Source organism: Cebus imitator, unplaced genomic scaffold (genome assembly GCF_001604975.1).
Source record: "Cebus imitator isolate Cc_AM_T3 unplaced genomic scaffold, Cebus_imitator-1.0 Scaffold70, whole genome shotgun sequence".
NCBI classification, from domain to species: Eukaryota; Metazoa; Chordata; class Mammalia; order Primates; family Cebidae; genus Cebus; species Cebus imitator.
Window position 1 is genome coordinate 3454186 of NW_016107385.1, and position 15130 is coordinate 3469315.

General features: G+C 50.9%; 1 protein-coding gene and 1 pseudogene across 1 annotated transcript in view; one reads left to right on the forward strand and one right to left on the reverse strand.

Annotated features, from left to right (window-relative positions):
- Positions 1-8301: 8301 nt before the first annotated feature.
- On the reverse strand, positions 8302-13427 carry LOC108306171 (annotated as a pseudogene).
- An 84-nt stretch (positions 13428-13511) lies between these two features.
- Positions 13512-15130, forward strand: part of CHAC1 (ChaC glutathione specific gamma-glutamylcyclotransferase 1) — a 3338-nt gene continuing 1719 nt past the window's right edge. The window contains exons 1-2 of the mRNA XM_017530983.2: positions 13512-14034; positions 14436-14471. Coding sequence (XP_017386472.1) covers positions 13678-14034; positions 14436-14471 — 393 coding nt within the window. The 5' untranslated portion in view covers positions 13512-13677. The remainder of the gene's footprint in view (positions 14035-14435; positions 14472-15130) is intronic.

Sequence of the window (15130 nt, forward strand, 5' to 3'; positions counted from 1 at the left end):
TGGCTCTTTTCTGTCTTTTCTCAGCCCCAGCAGGGGAGAGGTCTGGGGCAGGGCAGGAGAGAGGTTTGCCTTATGTTTGCCCTCTTTGTAGCAGATGAGCGCTGAGACTCTGAGCACCTTGTCTGCCCCGGGCTGCTAGAATGTACTGAAGATTGCAAGGACAGGGAGAAAGGGGAGGATGAGGTAGCCTTCCCTGAGTCCAGGTTTCTCTGGCAGAGGCACTAATGAGGGAGTTTCCAGTCTCACTACGAGTTTCATGCCTAGCTTCCTCTAAGGCACAGGATAGTCCCTAGGGTACCACAGCCCTCTCCATAGTCAAAAATATGCCCCATGGAGAGCAAATGATGAAAAAATGAGCCACTGACAAAAAGCTGAGCAGATGCTCCCAGCTCTTAGCCTGTCCACAGTAAAGCAAAATAGACCCACCAGATGCCCTGCTCCTAATGGAGTCCCAGGGTTTGGAGGGCTACTTGCCCTCCCTTTTTTCCTCTCTGCCTGACACAGAGACACCATGCCCACACCAGACCTGGGTGCTTATGCCAGAGATATGAGAGCACGCACACGGTCCACGCCTTACTCATCGCTCCCTGTTCCCTGCACTGTACACACAGGGTATCAAACAGGAAAGCATTCAGGGAACCGTTCCCACAGCCTGAGCCGGCAGCAGGGGGAAGAATAACACGACCTCACTCTTCCTGCCCAAAATGAAACAGGAAAGCAGCTCCCAGGCCCTAGGGGGGGCAGGATGGGGGAACTGGGCTGGGACTCGAAGGCAAGATGACGAGGCTCCCATGTGGGGGACAGGTAGGACACCCGCAGGCCTGCACGTCCACAACACCAGGCTGTGACAGACTGCACAGGCTGCCAGACCCACAGAAAAGTGCCCCAGAGTGAAGCTGGCTGGCAAAGCTCACAGCTTCTCTGATATGCTAGATGGGGAACTGGAGCGCCCACCAAAAAGCTGGCTTTCTGAGGGAAAGTGGGGACCCGTGGGGAACTTGGTCTGGGCAGCTCTGACATGCAGCTCATGCGAGGCTCCACCTCTAACAAGATGCCAGAAGCTGGGCAGGCACTTGGGGTGTAAACAGGCCACAGCAGAGGAAGCCCCTTCTCCCCAGGATTTCCTGAGAGTCCAGCCCCTTCTGATAGGTAAGGCACCCATGATCACTTGAGTGTCCTGGGGTACAGGTACAGGAGATCTTCTAGGCGTGGCAGAAAGGAAGCCAGATGATGGTTCTAGACTCACTGTGAGGTACCTTCTGCAGTTTAGCCAATACCCACCTTTAATTTGCATGGGTATTTCACCAGGGAATTCAGAATTTAGCAGTACCTTAACAGCCTGGAGCCAGTGCCCTACCCGGAGAATCAATCTGACCCCACGGTGACCTCCAGCCCTGAGGACAGCTGCTTTTCCAGGGGCCCTCGGCTGGTAGAGTCAGGGAGGGGCTGTGCAGAGGGAGAAATGACTTTATTCTGCTTGCTAAGCCAGGTTCCCCTCTCCTGCCTCAGGCCAGGGTCAGCCTGGTCAGGAGGTAGAGAAATAAGGACAGTGGCTCCCACCTCCCCCATCTAAGGCTAGAAAAGGCCACCCAACTAAACCAAGGTGGTGTGGATGCTCCATCTCTTGACTGGGACTCACAGAGCTCTCCGTAGGTCCCCTCCCCGCAGCTCTTCCAGCCTGTCTCCGTGGGTCCACAGGATCAGCGGCCCCAGCCCTCCACCCCACGTGGCCCGCTGCATTCCGGGAAGGGAGTGGAAGTGATTCACTGAGGGAACTGTGACTGTCTCTTCCCCGGGCGGGGATGCGCCTGCGAGGTCCCAGCGGCCTTCCCTGGGCGGCTGCGCTCTTCCTCGCGCCCAGAGCGCCCCGAGCCCCGCGCGGAGGCGGAAAGGGCAGGTGCGCCTGCCGGCCCAGGTCAGCCCTCCACCTGCCGCCACCTCGCCCCGCAGCTCTAGCGGCTCCCCGCCCCCCGCGCTCTTTGTTACAGCCCGACTTCCTGTTTGCGGCCGCCGATCCGGCTCACTTCCCGGGCCGGGAAGCAGCCGAAGGCCGCGAGCTTCTGGGAGGCTCCCCCGCCCGCTCGGCTCCGCCTTCTGCCTCCCCAATCACGCCTGAACCTGGAGCCCCACGCGGGGCTGAGCCGCAGGGGTGGCAAGCGGGCGGGACTGCGCGGGGCCCGCTGCCCGGCACTAGAGGGCGCTGCGCGGCCGTTAGGGCTGCGCGCGGGAGGGGCCGCCGACCCGGGAGGCTCGCTAGGGCTGCCCTTCTCCGTCCGGGGCCGACAGGACAAAGGCGGCCGGGGGCGGCCAGACGCCCGAGCTCCCTCCGGGCTCCGAGCCCCTAAGCCGAACGGATAAACTGGGGAGAACCCAGTGCGAGACTTTCCCCCAGATATGCTCACTGTGTGCAGGGGAGCAGGCCCTTTCCCTTGCCCCCGCCGTCGCAGCAGCCAGCATCCCTCGCCACCTCACACGCCTCCGGCTGTCCTGGTCCAAAGACATCCTCAAGGGAAGGGAATGGCATCGGGCAGGGCCGGGCACCGGGTCTGAGTTATGGGGCTGGAGCTCCCTTCCAGCGCCACCCCTCATTGCGGGGTGCTCTGGGACAAGTCCATCTACTTCTTCATTCCTGCAACACTGATTAGCATTCTAGCGGCTTATCCTTAACCTCTCTATGGGTAGTGCCTATTAGGCATTGCTAGGGGGTTGAAATGAGGATGTATGGAAGCGCTTGAGCAGTGTTGTCACCTCTGCTGGTGGGTTAATCCTCCTCAAGCATCCCTAAGTGAGCCACTTTCTGGAACTCCCTGGCCCACATCAGCGGGGTGGGCCCAAGGAAGGTTGGAGTCTGGCAGCATAGTCCCAGTGTTAGCGGCCAAACCATGCGGGTGTGCTGCAACCTCAGTTGTTGCCTCCTCAGAAGAAAGAATTCCACCGAGGGGCATAATAAGGCAGACGGCGACGCTGAAGCAAGTTTTAGAGCTGGAGTGAAAGCTTATTACAAAGTATTAGAGCAGGAACAAAAGGAAGTAAAGTACACTTGGAAGAGGGCCAAGTGGGCGACCTGAGAGATTCAAGTGCGCGTTTGACCTCTGACTTGGGGTTTTCTATGTTGGGATGCTTCCGGAGCCTTGCATCCCTTCTCCCGGATTCTTCCCTGAGGGTGGGAGACCCGCATGCCCAAGACCTGCCAGCTCTGGGAAGGGGTCGCCTGTGCAGTATGCTTACTGGAGCTGTGCACATGCTCACTTGAGGCATTTTTCCCTCATCACTTGAGCATTCCTAGAGGAAGGTCAGATACCAGTTAAGCTCCGCCATTTTGCCTCTTAGTGTACTCGCTGGAGCCCACTTGCCTGGGTCCCAGAGCACCCGTCAATGAGGGGTGGCGCTGCAAGGGCGCTCCAGCCCCATAACTCAGAGCGGGTGCTGGGTCCTGCCCAATTCCTGAGATCTTATCGGGAAGCTGGTGATCAGTTTCAGGTATTTCTATCTATTGAGAGACTGCCTTTCCCTGGTGCGGTCTGCAACAATTGTGAGAGAGAGTAACAACTACCTGACAGTCCACCTGTCAGACTACCACCTGACGGTAGCCTGACATTCCTGGTGGGAGTAGGGGCCCTCTCCTGCGCTGCTCATGCCTGTCTACCTACTGTGACACCAGCAGTAGCCCTAGGACCAAGCAAGGCAGCTGAGATCACAGGTTTCCATCCCCATCACTTCTGATGTGGCCCTGTCTTCGAGGAGCATCACTAATCTAGGTCAACCTCCTCTGATGTAGGCAGGGGTAGAAGGGAGCCCCTTGCTGTGGGAAGGGGCAGCAGGACCCCCAAGTCCTCAAGAGTCACCTTCCCCTTGGACATCTGCCACAAGTGACTTTTACCACCTTTCCTTGGCCTCTGGGGCATGGCACCCCTTAACACTCTGGTCAACAGTGGCCTCAGCTTATTTCTTTCATCCTCAAAGGTTCTCTGAGGCCAGGACACAGGACCCAAGACGCCAAGTGAGTCTACAGCCTGACCCAGGGTAACCAGCATCACGGGAATCCGGATTTAGCAACAGGTCGGCTCTGGCCCAGGAGTGCCCTGTGTCATTGCACCCCCTGCAGGACAGAGCCACAGCCCTGCCAGGCATGGCTAGCCTGTCTCTAGTGACCCCTCCCCCTGGCAGGGCTTGGGGTTTTGCAAACTGGCACTGACTGTTTGACTTGTTAGAGGAGTGCAGTCCCTTTCCCACAGTGGCAGATGTTGGGGCAAGACTCATGGTATTAAGCCCAGTCTGTTCAGTTTCACTCCTCTACCACCAGCTCCCTTCCTCAGCGCTTCTTCTTTTCTCTGGTAGCAGACATCTAAAAGGTCCTGAACATTCTCCATTCTTTTGTTTTGTTTTTTGAGGTGGAGTCTCGCTCTGTCGCCAGGCTGCAGTGCAGTGGTGCCATCTCGGCTCACTGCAACACCTCCGGGGTTCAAGTGATCCTCCTGCTTCAGCCTCCTGAGTGGCTGGGACTACAGGCACGTGCCACCATGCCCAGCTAATTTTTTTTATTTTTAGTACAGATGGGTTTCACCATGTTGACCAGGATGATCTCAATCTCTTGACCTTGTGATCCACCCATCTCAGCCTCCCAAAGTGCTGGGATTACAGGTGTGAGCCACCATGCCCAGCCACATTCTCCATTCTATTAGCAGTGGGCCCTGGGGAAGAAGGGGTCCCAGCCACTCTCATTCATTTAAGAGGCTTCACTGCCTTGGCTGCCTGTGGAACACAGAATCTACAGCACCTGCCAGGCCCCTTGTGAGCAGCCTGACTTCTCCACATGGGCTGTTTTCTGAGGCTTCTCTTCTAGAGCCAGGTCCCCCCACACCACAGCATTTCCATGAGATCTGGGGCTCACCCCAACCCTGTGGATCTCCTCTCTTTGCAGCCCTGTCACCCCACTGAGATGCTCCCCACTGCAGCTTCTCCTCAGCCCTGCAACTGGTTGCTTCCTGTTCCCACAAATTGTACTTTTCTCTCTCCTTGGAATGGGGAGCACCACCCACCAGTCCTCTGTTGGCAGCCCAGCCCCTTTCCTTCCAGGTAGATGAGGACTGAGCTCTGGATAATTGGAACACCGGCCCCCACAGAGGTGCCCGCTCAGCTGGACCTCTCCCCCTTCTTGGAGGCTAGAAAATGGGCAGGAAGCCAGGTATTTCCACCATCCTGGGCACCCTTCTGCCAGGATATGAGTGAATCTTTACAGCCCTTGCTTTTGTGGACCAAGGGCCAAGCAGCCTTCCCCCTTGGCCCTGGGTTCAGCTGACACACCCTGCAGAACAGCTGCCTGGGACTGTCTCTCCCTCTTCTGAGGTAGACTGTATGCAGGGACCCACTACACTATCTGCCCCTCCTTTGGCCAGAGTGTGGGTGGGAACTAGGTCCTTCTTGCACAAGGACTGAAGACCTGCAGACACACTTATTCTCTCAGAGGTCAGTAGGAAGAATGGTCCCTCATATATGGTGGATGATTTACTCATTCATTCATTTTAGCACCCTCATCCCATGCATACACAGAAAATCTCTCTTGGTTCAAGCAACTGTTTGTTCTGTCAATAGCACGTTTGTTCTGCTAATAGTATACGTGGGTAAGACCATGACCCATTCTGTCTTTGAAAAACATGCCTTGGCTGGGCATGATGGCTCACACCTATAATCCCAGCATGTTGGGAGGCCAAGGCAGGTAAATTGTTTGAGACCAGGAGTTCAAGACCAGCCTGGGCAATATGAAGAGACACCATCTCTACAAAAATACAAAACAATTAGCTGGGTGTTGTGGCACGTGCCTGTAGTTCCAGCTACTCGGAACTACAATGAGGTGAGGTGAGAGGATTGCTTAAGCCTGGGAGATGGAGGCTGCAGTGAGCTGAGATCATGCCATTGCACTCCAGCCTGGGTGACAGAGTTAGACCCTGTCCCAAAAATAAACAAAAAAATTTAGCTGGGCAGGGTGATGCATACCTGCAGGTCTCAGCCACTTGGGAGGCTGAACTGGGAGGATCACTTGAACCCAGGAGGTCAAGGCTGCAGTGAGCCATGATCGGGCCACTACACTCCAGCATGGGTGACAGAGTGAGACCCTGTCTCAAACAAAAAAAGCATGGCCGGGTGCAGTGGCTTACACCTGTAATCTCAGCACTTTGGGAGGCTAAGGCAGATGGATCACTTGAGCTCAGGAGTTTGAGACCAGCCCAAGGAACATGACAAAACCCCATCTCCAAAAAAAAAAAAAAAAAAAAAGCTGGATGGTGGCAAATGCCTGTAGTCCCAGCTACTCAAGAGGCTGAAATTGGAGGATTGCTTGAGTCCAGGATGTCGAGGTTGCAGTGAGCCAAAATCCAGCCACTGTACTTGCCTGGGTGACACAGCGAGACTCTGTCTCAAAACAAAACACCCCACATTCCTTTGGCACCATACTTGTTAGAACAATCTGTGAATTGCATGGCAAGAATGGAGACCGCAATAGCTGGAGATTTCCTCTACTGAGCTTAAAATGCTTACCTTGATCACTCCCTCCTGATCCACTTCTTTCTTCTGAGCTATGTCGGAATGAGAGGTTCACTGTGGCTCTGCCCTGGATGAAACAGAAAGTGAAAAGTCTGAAGTAAAGATAATAAGAAGTTAACATTTGTTGAGTGTTTCTATGTGACAGGTACTGGCTACAGTATTATTTCTTTCAATCACTGTCAGACCCTGCAAAGTCAATGTTATTACTTATTCCCTCTTTGCAGTTGAGAACTAAAGACACCGTGCCTAGGGTCACCCAGCTCGTACATGGTGGAGCTGAGCTCAAATCTGAGCAAGCTGAACTCAGAGCCAGTGTCTGAGAAGGCTTTTCTTCTTTTATGATCACAAAGAGGCCATATTTTTTAAACTGACAACTGAATCTCTACATACATATAATATTGTACAAGTTATAAATGGCTTAACAATTATATTAATGATGCAAACTCATGAACATTTACACGAAACCGCTGCTGTAGGTTTTGGTGAATTTTGTGCCAGCCACTTTAGTAAGTAAAACAAACATAATGGAATTCAGCTATTTGAATCCATGAGAACCAGCTTTCAAAAAAAGCGTGCAGAAAGTGTATGCATGCTTTACAATTAGGACTGTATTCCAAAAGCATAATTCTAGGTTGCTACAATGTCTTCTCTGCTACAAACCATTGTTTCAAAGGTTAAACAAGACAGTGACTCACATAAAAGGATTTTAAAATATTCTTCCTTCTCAAAATAATGATCTCCATCAACTTTTATTTTTATATGTGTGTGTATATATATGTATGTATAATTTATTTTGAGATAGAGTCTCACTCTGTTGCCCAGGCTGGAGTGCAGTGGAGTGTTCTCAGCTCACTGCAACCTCCACTTCCCAGGTTCAAACAATTTTTGTGCCTCAGCCTCTTGAGTAGCTGGAATTATAGGTGTGTGCCACCATGGCCAGCTAATGTTTGTTTTTTATATCTTTAGTAGAGACAGGGTTTCACCATGTTGGCCAGGCTGGTCTTGAACTCCTGGCCTCAAGTGATCCACCCACCTCAGCCTCCCAAAGTGCTGGGATTACCGGTGTGAGCCAATGCGCCCAGCTGATATCCATAAAATTATAAAGAAACTATATCAAAATGTTGACCAGATAAGCCACATCATTTGCCTTCACTGATTGCCTTGGAGGGCAGAGCACTTGTATCACATACAAGGAAGGAGAGATGGGGGTAGAGTTTCCACTCTCCTCCAGCCTGTGGAGTGGGGGTGGACAGGAGCCCTTTTGCTTCCCAGGGGTTTTGCTTCCTCATGCACAGAATTGAGGGAGGTAGGCTAGTGGCTTTTAAGAGACACCTCAACTAAAAGTCAGCTTGAGATCCCATCTTTGAGCAGACATATAGGGTGGCAAAAGAAATGGATTAAAAAACAGATGGATGAAGTCTTTCTTACCTTTTGATATGATCACTCAGAACTATTCTGTACTATAGTTCAAGAAAATCTTTGCCCGGTACTATTTAACTGTATGAAATGAGGCATCTGACAATGAAATTTTTGATAAAAAAGAAAAAAACAACACCAAAAAGAAATGTTTGATAAAAATGTAAACAGGCTCTGCTAAGTTTGGGTGGAAAAACAATGCACCAGCATGTTAAAACCAGCAGTCAGGACGTCCCGTTTCTGAGTTGTAGGAGTCCCCAGTCTGGTTGGGTGAAGTGCTGAGGGAGATGCATGTTCAGGCCATTCAACAGAGACCTAATGAGTGCACACTGCTCAGGACATGGATAAACAGGGGCCTAGGAAGACAACTTTAATGAAACTGGCTCTAAAACAAAGGATATGACAGAGTGAAATAATCCAAAGAGAGTGATGTCTTCTCATTTTCTGTCCCTTACAGAGAGTACACATAATTTCTTCTGGAATCTAACATCTTTCCAAAATATATCACTTTATTTTCCTCACAAGGCAGGCACACATTAAGCATGTGACAGTTACATTATTTGTGAGCCTCAGGGCTTCCAGGAGCTTTCCTGGAGCTCATGGTCAGAGGCATCCTGAGATTTCAAATAGTGAAGCTTTCTCCACGGCCACACATTCCTTTGATGCTTGCGTTACTGAACAAAAACTCACTGGATAATTTGTCTTAAGCATAGTTTATTTCTGTTCCTAAAAGTGTTAGCTGTGCTTTCTTTTCAATGAACACTTTCGCTCCATCTTGAACAACTTCTTCATCGAAATTTCCTCTTGTCTTCGTTTATTCTAGACTATAAGAAAGGGCATTACAGGCCCTGGTTCGGACACCAACTTTTACACCTGATGCTCAGGCTTATCTTAAAGAAGTTATTTTATCTGTTTACTGCTGAAGGTGTCAGGCTGTGGGTGGCCCTAGTGGGCTGCAGCTTCCTCTTGTTCACAGCCTGAACTAAGGAAGCCAACATCTCCAACGTCTGGGTGCCCACAGCAGGCCCATTAATGCCACAAACTCCAACACATGGTGCACTCAAGCCTCTGGGAAGGTTTTCCATCCTTCAGAAATCAGCAGTTTTATAAGGCGACTTCATCCTTTAGTGTATAAATCAGCATAATTCCCAGCTCCTAAAACAGCCTCCCCCCGCAAAAAAAAAAACATAAAACAACAACAAAAAACAGCCTTCCCTTGTTTCAGACAAACATGCTGACTAACACCAGGAGGTGATGTCAGTCTCTGGTAAGAGAAGAGAGAAGGAAAAGATCCTTAGGAGATGAGAGATAGCCGCCCAAAGGGGAACAATAAGGAAACATTAATTTGGAAAAGATCTAAAAAAAGAAGCCACCACATGCACATCATGTGCCACTCTGTCAGGTGGAGGTGATGCCTGGGCCCACGGCCTCTCACAGACTGGTACCTCTGTGGGCATGACATCGGCAGCCCCCTCCTGTGGGACTTTAGAAGGAAAGACAGGAAGGGTTTGCTGTTAAAGTTACAGAGAGGAACTAGCTAAGTGAATGGTTTGCTGCCTGGGAGTGTCCTGCTGGGAGGAAAGAGACAGATGTTGTAGGAATAGGAACAGGCAAGGCATGCTCCCCGAAGGCGTTTGCAGATCCCTTGGGCCAACTTCTGTGGAGATTCTGATTTTGTGGGTCGAGGCTGAACTCGTGTTATGTGGGACATGAGACATAGCCTTGGCCTTTTCCAAGTGACAGCCTCACTTCTACCTATATTGGTGGAGAATCTTCCATGTGCCTGCCTTGTGTTAGTTCCCTTGGGCCTTCAATAATGAGCTGTGCTCTTGGGGAGCAGTCAGGTTAGTGGGAGGCAGGATGCAAATGATTCCCAGCAAGGAGGCTCTGGAGCTGGCCCAGCTGCTTTGGGACCCAGGCTCCATGACTCTGCTACATCACAGCAGTGCTTACCTCACTTTGCTGCATGTTCCTCTGTGAAATAATATTTACCTCATGAAGTAGTGAAGAAATTTATAATTAGAATGGATGATATAAAAGCGCTTAGTAAATTGCCTGGCACATGGTATGCACGTAATAAATGGGCGCTTCTGTTGAAAGCACGAGTTGGAAGGGACAGCATGTAATAAATGAGTGTTTCTGTTGTAAGCACAAGTTGGAAAGGACAGACAAATAAACTGAAGTGGTGTAAAGCATTGTGGGAGCAGAGAGGAGGGAGCATCCGACTCTGCCAGGAGCAAGATCAGGTTATTGAGGACATTGCCAAAAGAGTTATGAAACACTGGGACTTTGGTGACGGTGGCAGAAGGTCTGAGAAAGGGCATCATTAAAATGTTCCCTAGATGTTTCAGGTATGCTATCCATCCCTCATCCACCAGAAAACCACTAATGATGCTTTGTACATAACTTTTTTTTAGACAGGATCTTGCTCTGCTGCCCAGGTTGGAGAGCAGTGGCACAATCATGGCTCACGCAGCCTTGACCTCGTGAGCTCAAGCGACCCTCTTGCCTCAGCCTCCTGAATAGCTGGGACTACAGGTGCATGCCCAACTAAATTTTAAAAAAAGTTTTGTAGAGATGAGGTTTCACTATGTTCCCCATGCTGGTCTCAAACTCCTCAGCTCAAACTATCCTCCTGCTTGGTCTCCCAAAGTGTTGGGATTAGAGGTGTGAACCACCATGCCCAGCAAAAATTACTATTATTAAAAAATTACATTTCATAAAACTTGGAAAGAACTGCTCACAATGCCAACACACTAGTATCTGGTGCCACCCTATCTTTATTCCTCATGTATGTTGTTCATGTTTTTAAGTTTTAATCATAGTACATGTGAAAATTTATATTTTGGCCAGGCGTGGTGGCTCACGCCTGTAATCCAAGCACTTTGGAGGCCAAGGCGGGTGGATCACCCGAGGTCAGGAGTTCAAGACCAGCCTGACCAACCTCGTGAAACCTCGTCTTTAAAAAAAAAAAGATTAAAAAAAAAAAGAGAAAATTTATATTTTGCATTTTTGCTTTAATATGCAATTATACACATTTTTACTCTGCTGTTTTTTTTTTTTTCTTTTTCTTTTCCGAGATGGAATCTTGCTCTGTTGCCCAAGCTGAAGGGCTTGATCTTGGCTCACTGCAACCTCCATCTCACAGGTTGAAGCAATTGTCCTGCCTCAGCCTCCTTCGTAGCTGAGATTACAGGCAACTGCCACCACGCCCAGCTAATTGTTTTTGTATTTTAAGTAGAGACAGGGTTTCACCATGTTGCCCAGGCTGGTCTGAAACTCCTGAGCTCAGGTAATCTACCCACCTTGGCCTCCCATAGTGCTAGGATTATAGGCGTTGGCCACTGCACCCAGCCAACATATTTATAATTGTTTCTAATGTCTTCATAAATTTAATGGACCATATCATATTTATGAAACTAATTATCTATTGCTGGATATTTAGGTTGTTTCCTCTGTGGTGTGTGTGTTTGTGTGTGTGCATTTTTCCATCATGTGAATGGTGAATTGACCATAATTTCCTTAAACATTTAGCTATTTTTGGATATTTAAGTAGTTTTTCTTCTTTTGTTTTTACTATATAATAAGTAATGGCTGGGCACAGTGGCTCACGCCTGTAGTCCCAGCACTTTGGGAGGTCAAGGTGGGTGGATCATAAGGTCAGGAGTTCGAGATCTGCCTGGCCAATATGGTGAAGCCCTGTCTCTCCTAAAAATACAAAAATTAGCCGGGATGGTGGCAGGCACCTGTAATCCCAGCTACTGGGGTGGCTGAGGCAGGAAAATCACTTGAACCGGGAGGCAGACGTTTCAGTGAGCTGAGATCACACCACTGCACTCTGGCCTGGGCAACAGAGCAGAGGGAGACTCCATCTCAAAAAAAAGTAACAATGCATTGAAAATCTTCAGGCATATGGCTTTTCCCATATTTTGAATAATTTCCTGGAGGCGCATTGGGTCAAAGGGCAGGGATATTTTATGAATCTTGATTTGTATCACCAAGCTGCTTTCTCAAAGTCTTCTTTGTGCCAATTCAGATACTTCAGCAATGTGTGGATACGTTTTCCACTTCCCGCCCTACTCCCCACAGTTGGTGAGTGGAGAAGAGGACATTCTTCTAAAAAGCTACCAACCAAGAAAGTGCTCATATAGAACTAAAGGGGACAGGATAGAAGAGAAGAAGGGAGAGTGAATGTAGGGAATGGAGAGAAAGCGAAAAAAGAAAGGAACAACCAGAAAGGACCATTTTGCCACTATTTTTTTTTTTTTTTCTGATTGGAAAAGTAATTCATGCTCCTTGTAAAAATCTAGACTTCTTCATTAATGCTGGAGTTTGATACTGAAAGTCCTCCTCTGGCGCCAGCCTCTGCTAACAGTTTAGGTATATTCTTCCAGATTATTTCTTACATGGATACTAATGTGTGGCTTTTGTTTTTAAAGAAATAGCTTCATACTATACACAGTGTTGTGCAACTTTCCCACTTATATCTGAGACACCTTTGGAATGAGTATGCGAAGTGTGCAGATCATGTTTAGTTTAAATATTGAATTAGAATCGAATGAGAAGCCATATTACACATTTCCCCTGCCAGCTATCTCCTGGCCAGTTTGGGGAGGCCTTCAGCTGCCTCTGTTTCCTTTTTACAGTCAGCGACATCCCCAGAGGGCAGTCCCTTGCTGCTGCTTAGGGGGTCAACCCCAGGCGGCCTGTGGACTCTCGGCTGGGAGGCCAGAAGCCGATGAAGAAGACCAGCAGCTGCCCATAGCCCTGTGGAGGCCTCACTGGACCTTCCTTGCCCACAGGTCCTGGAACCTCAATGCCTAAGGATTAATCATTGCTGCAAAATCTCACGCCCAGGAAGAACTAAACCCATCGCCTTGGGGGAAAGACTGATTTGGCTTTCGCATCTTTACCGCCTCTCTCCACAGGTGCAGACACCACAGCCAAAGTGACTGACAGCCGTTCTAAGCGCTCTAACAGGCTCTTCCCCGAGCCTACCTGGGCTCAAGGGGTCCCACACCTGGTCCCGGGCGTAGCCCTCACCTGAGGCCTGCAAGCTCCGGGCGCCTGGCCTGACTCAGCCCCGCAGCCTCTTCAGAACCCTCTGCATCCCCCATGACCCAGTTTCTCCATTCGGTCACACTGGCCAACGGCGTGAGGCACCTGACTGGAATGCAAAGGGTGCCTCAGACAGCTTTCCCGCAGTGCATGCTCTCAGGAGGGGCCCCAGAGACGGAAGTTTATGCCGCCCAGAGCGCTCCTTCTGGACGTGCGCCGGACTCGACCTGGGACTGAGTCCGAGCCGCCTGGGCTGGCAGGGACTCGGCCAGGTGCACGAGCGCCACGGTTAGACAGACACCGCCTGGGACTCGCTTGCCGTACCTCCAAGGGGCCTAGGCCATGAAGGGGCGGCTGGGGAGACGCTCGGTGCCCGCCCTGTGCCCGGCGGGTACCCCCTTCCCGCCGCCTGACGCAATCCGAGGCGCCCTTGCTGCATGCCGACGCTGGAGAAACCTCCCCTGCGGTTGCATCACTCCTGACAGGTTTGCCAGAGAAGTGGAGCAGAACCAATCAGCGAGCGCGCTAGGCCCGGAGCGCGGTTAAGTGTCAAGCAGAATCCGAAGGTGATTGGCCAAAAGGGGATTTGCCCCGCCCCAATCACCGCGGCAGCTGGCCGCGGTGGGCGTGTTCTCCCGGCAAGAGGGTTTAAAGGGCGCCTCCATGGGGGGCGCTCAGCTGGAGCGACCGAGCGGTGCCAGGCCAGGTGTGTGCGTCCGTCGGTCTTTCCGTGCCCACGCCGGAGACCAGCCCCGGAGGCCGCCTGGGCCTATCCCTGCGCCCGGCACCATGAAGCAGGAGCCTGCAGCCCCTAATACCTCCCCCGCCTCGCAATCCCCTACGCCGTCCGCTCAGTTCCCCCGAAACGACGGCGACCCCCAAGCGCTGTGGATTTTTGGGTACGGCTCCCTGGTGTGGAGGCCCGACTTTGCCTACAGCGACAGCCGTGTGGGCTTCGTGCGCGGCTACAGCCGCCGTTTCTGGCAGGGTGACACCTTCCATCGGGGCAGCGACAAGATGGTGAGCATCCAACCGTGCCCAGGGGAGTGAGGGGGTTGGGGGCGAGATACTGGGTGCCAGTGCCCTGCAATGTCCTGGGCTTTCTGGGCCAGTGGAAGGAAATGTGTGACCCTGTGTCTGGGGTTTGTGGCTTAAATATATGTGCCCAGTGCATCACTGTGATGGCTGGAGTCTGAACCTGTGGATTCCTGTGTTGCTCACCAATTGGGACCACTGCCATCTGTCTTACTATTTCTCCTACATCTGTGCATTCAGTCCCCTACCTTCCCCTGCATGAGTGGGACTCTCAGCGTGCACAGCGGGGTTCTCTGAGGCCCAGCCAGCGGGATTGATAGAGTTCCTTGCTGATGGCAGAGCTGACTTCTAACTTGTCTGTTTCAAAATCTTTCTTCCCTCCCTAGCCTGGCCGTGTGGTGACGCTCCTTGAAGATCATGAGGTAAGTGCCTGAATCATGAAGGGGACCCTGGCCCAGCGTGAAGGGGGACAGGCAGATAGAGCTCATAGGCTGTTGGCTGCAGGCTAGCTGTGTTGGCTGCTTCTCTGGTAGAGTAGAAACATGGTCTAGTTCAGGGCTTCTCACCAAATCACATGAGGATCTTGTTAGAATGCAGAACTTAGTTCAGTAGCATGAGAGTGGGTCCTAAGATGAAGCAGTCTAAGAAGCTTACAAGCAATACCACTGCATCCTGGACCACACTTTGATGAGCAATCCTGTCCTCCCTGTTAGTAGACCACTTTGTCAACTTTTCCTTTCTTTTTTTTTTTTTTTTTTTAGTCTCACTCTGTTGCCCAGGCTGGAGTACATTGGTGTGATCTTGGCTGACTGGAACCTCAGCCTTCTAGGTTCAAGCGATTCCCCCACCTCAGTGTCCCAAGTAGCTGGGATTACAGGGATGCACCACCACACTTAGCTAATTTTTGTATTTTTAGTAGAGATGGGGTTTCACCATATTGGCCATGCTGGTCTTAAACTCCTCACCTCAAGTGATCTGCCTGCCTCAGCCTCCTGAAGTGCTGGGATTACAGGAGTGAGCCACCATGCCCAGCCTCAACTATTTCTTTTTAATTTTTTTTTATTCTTTTTTTTTTTTTTTT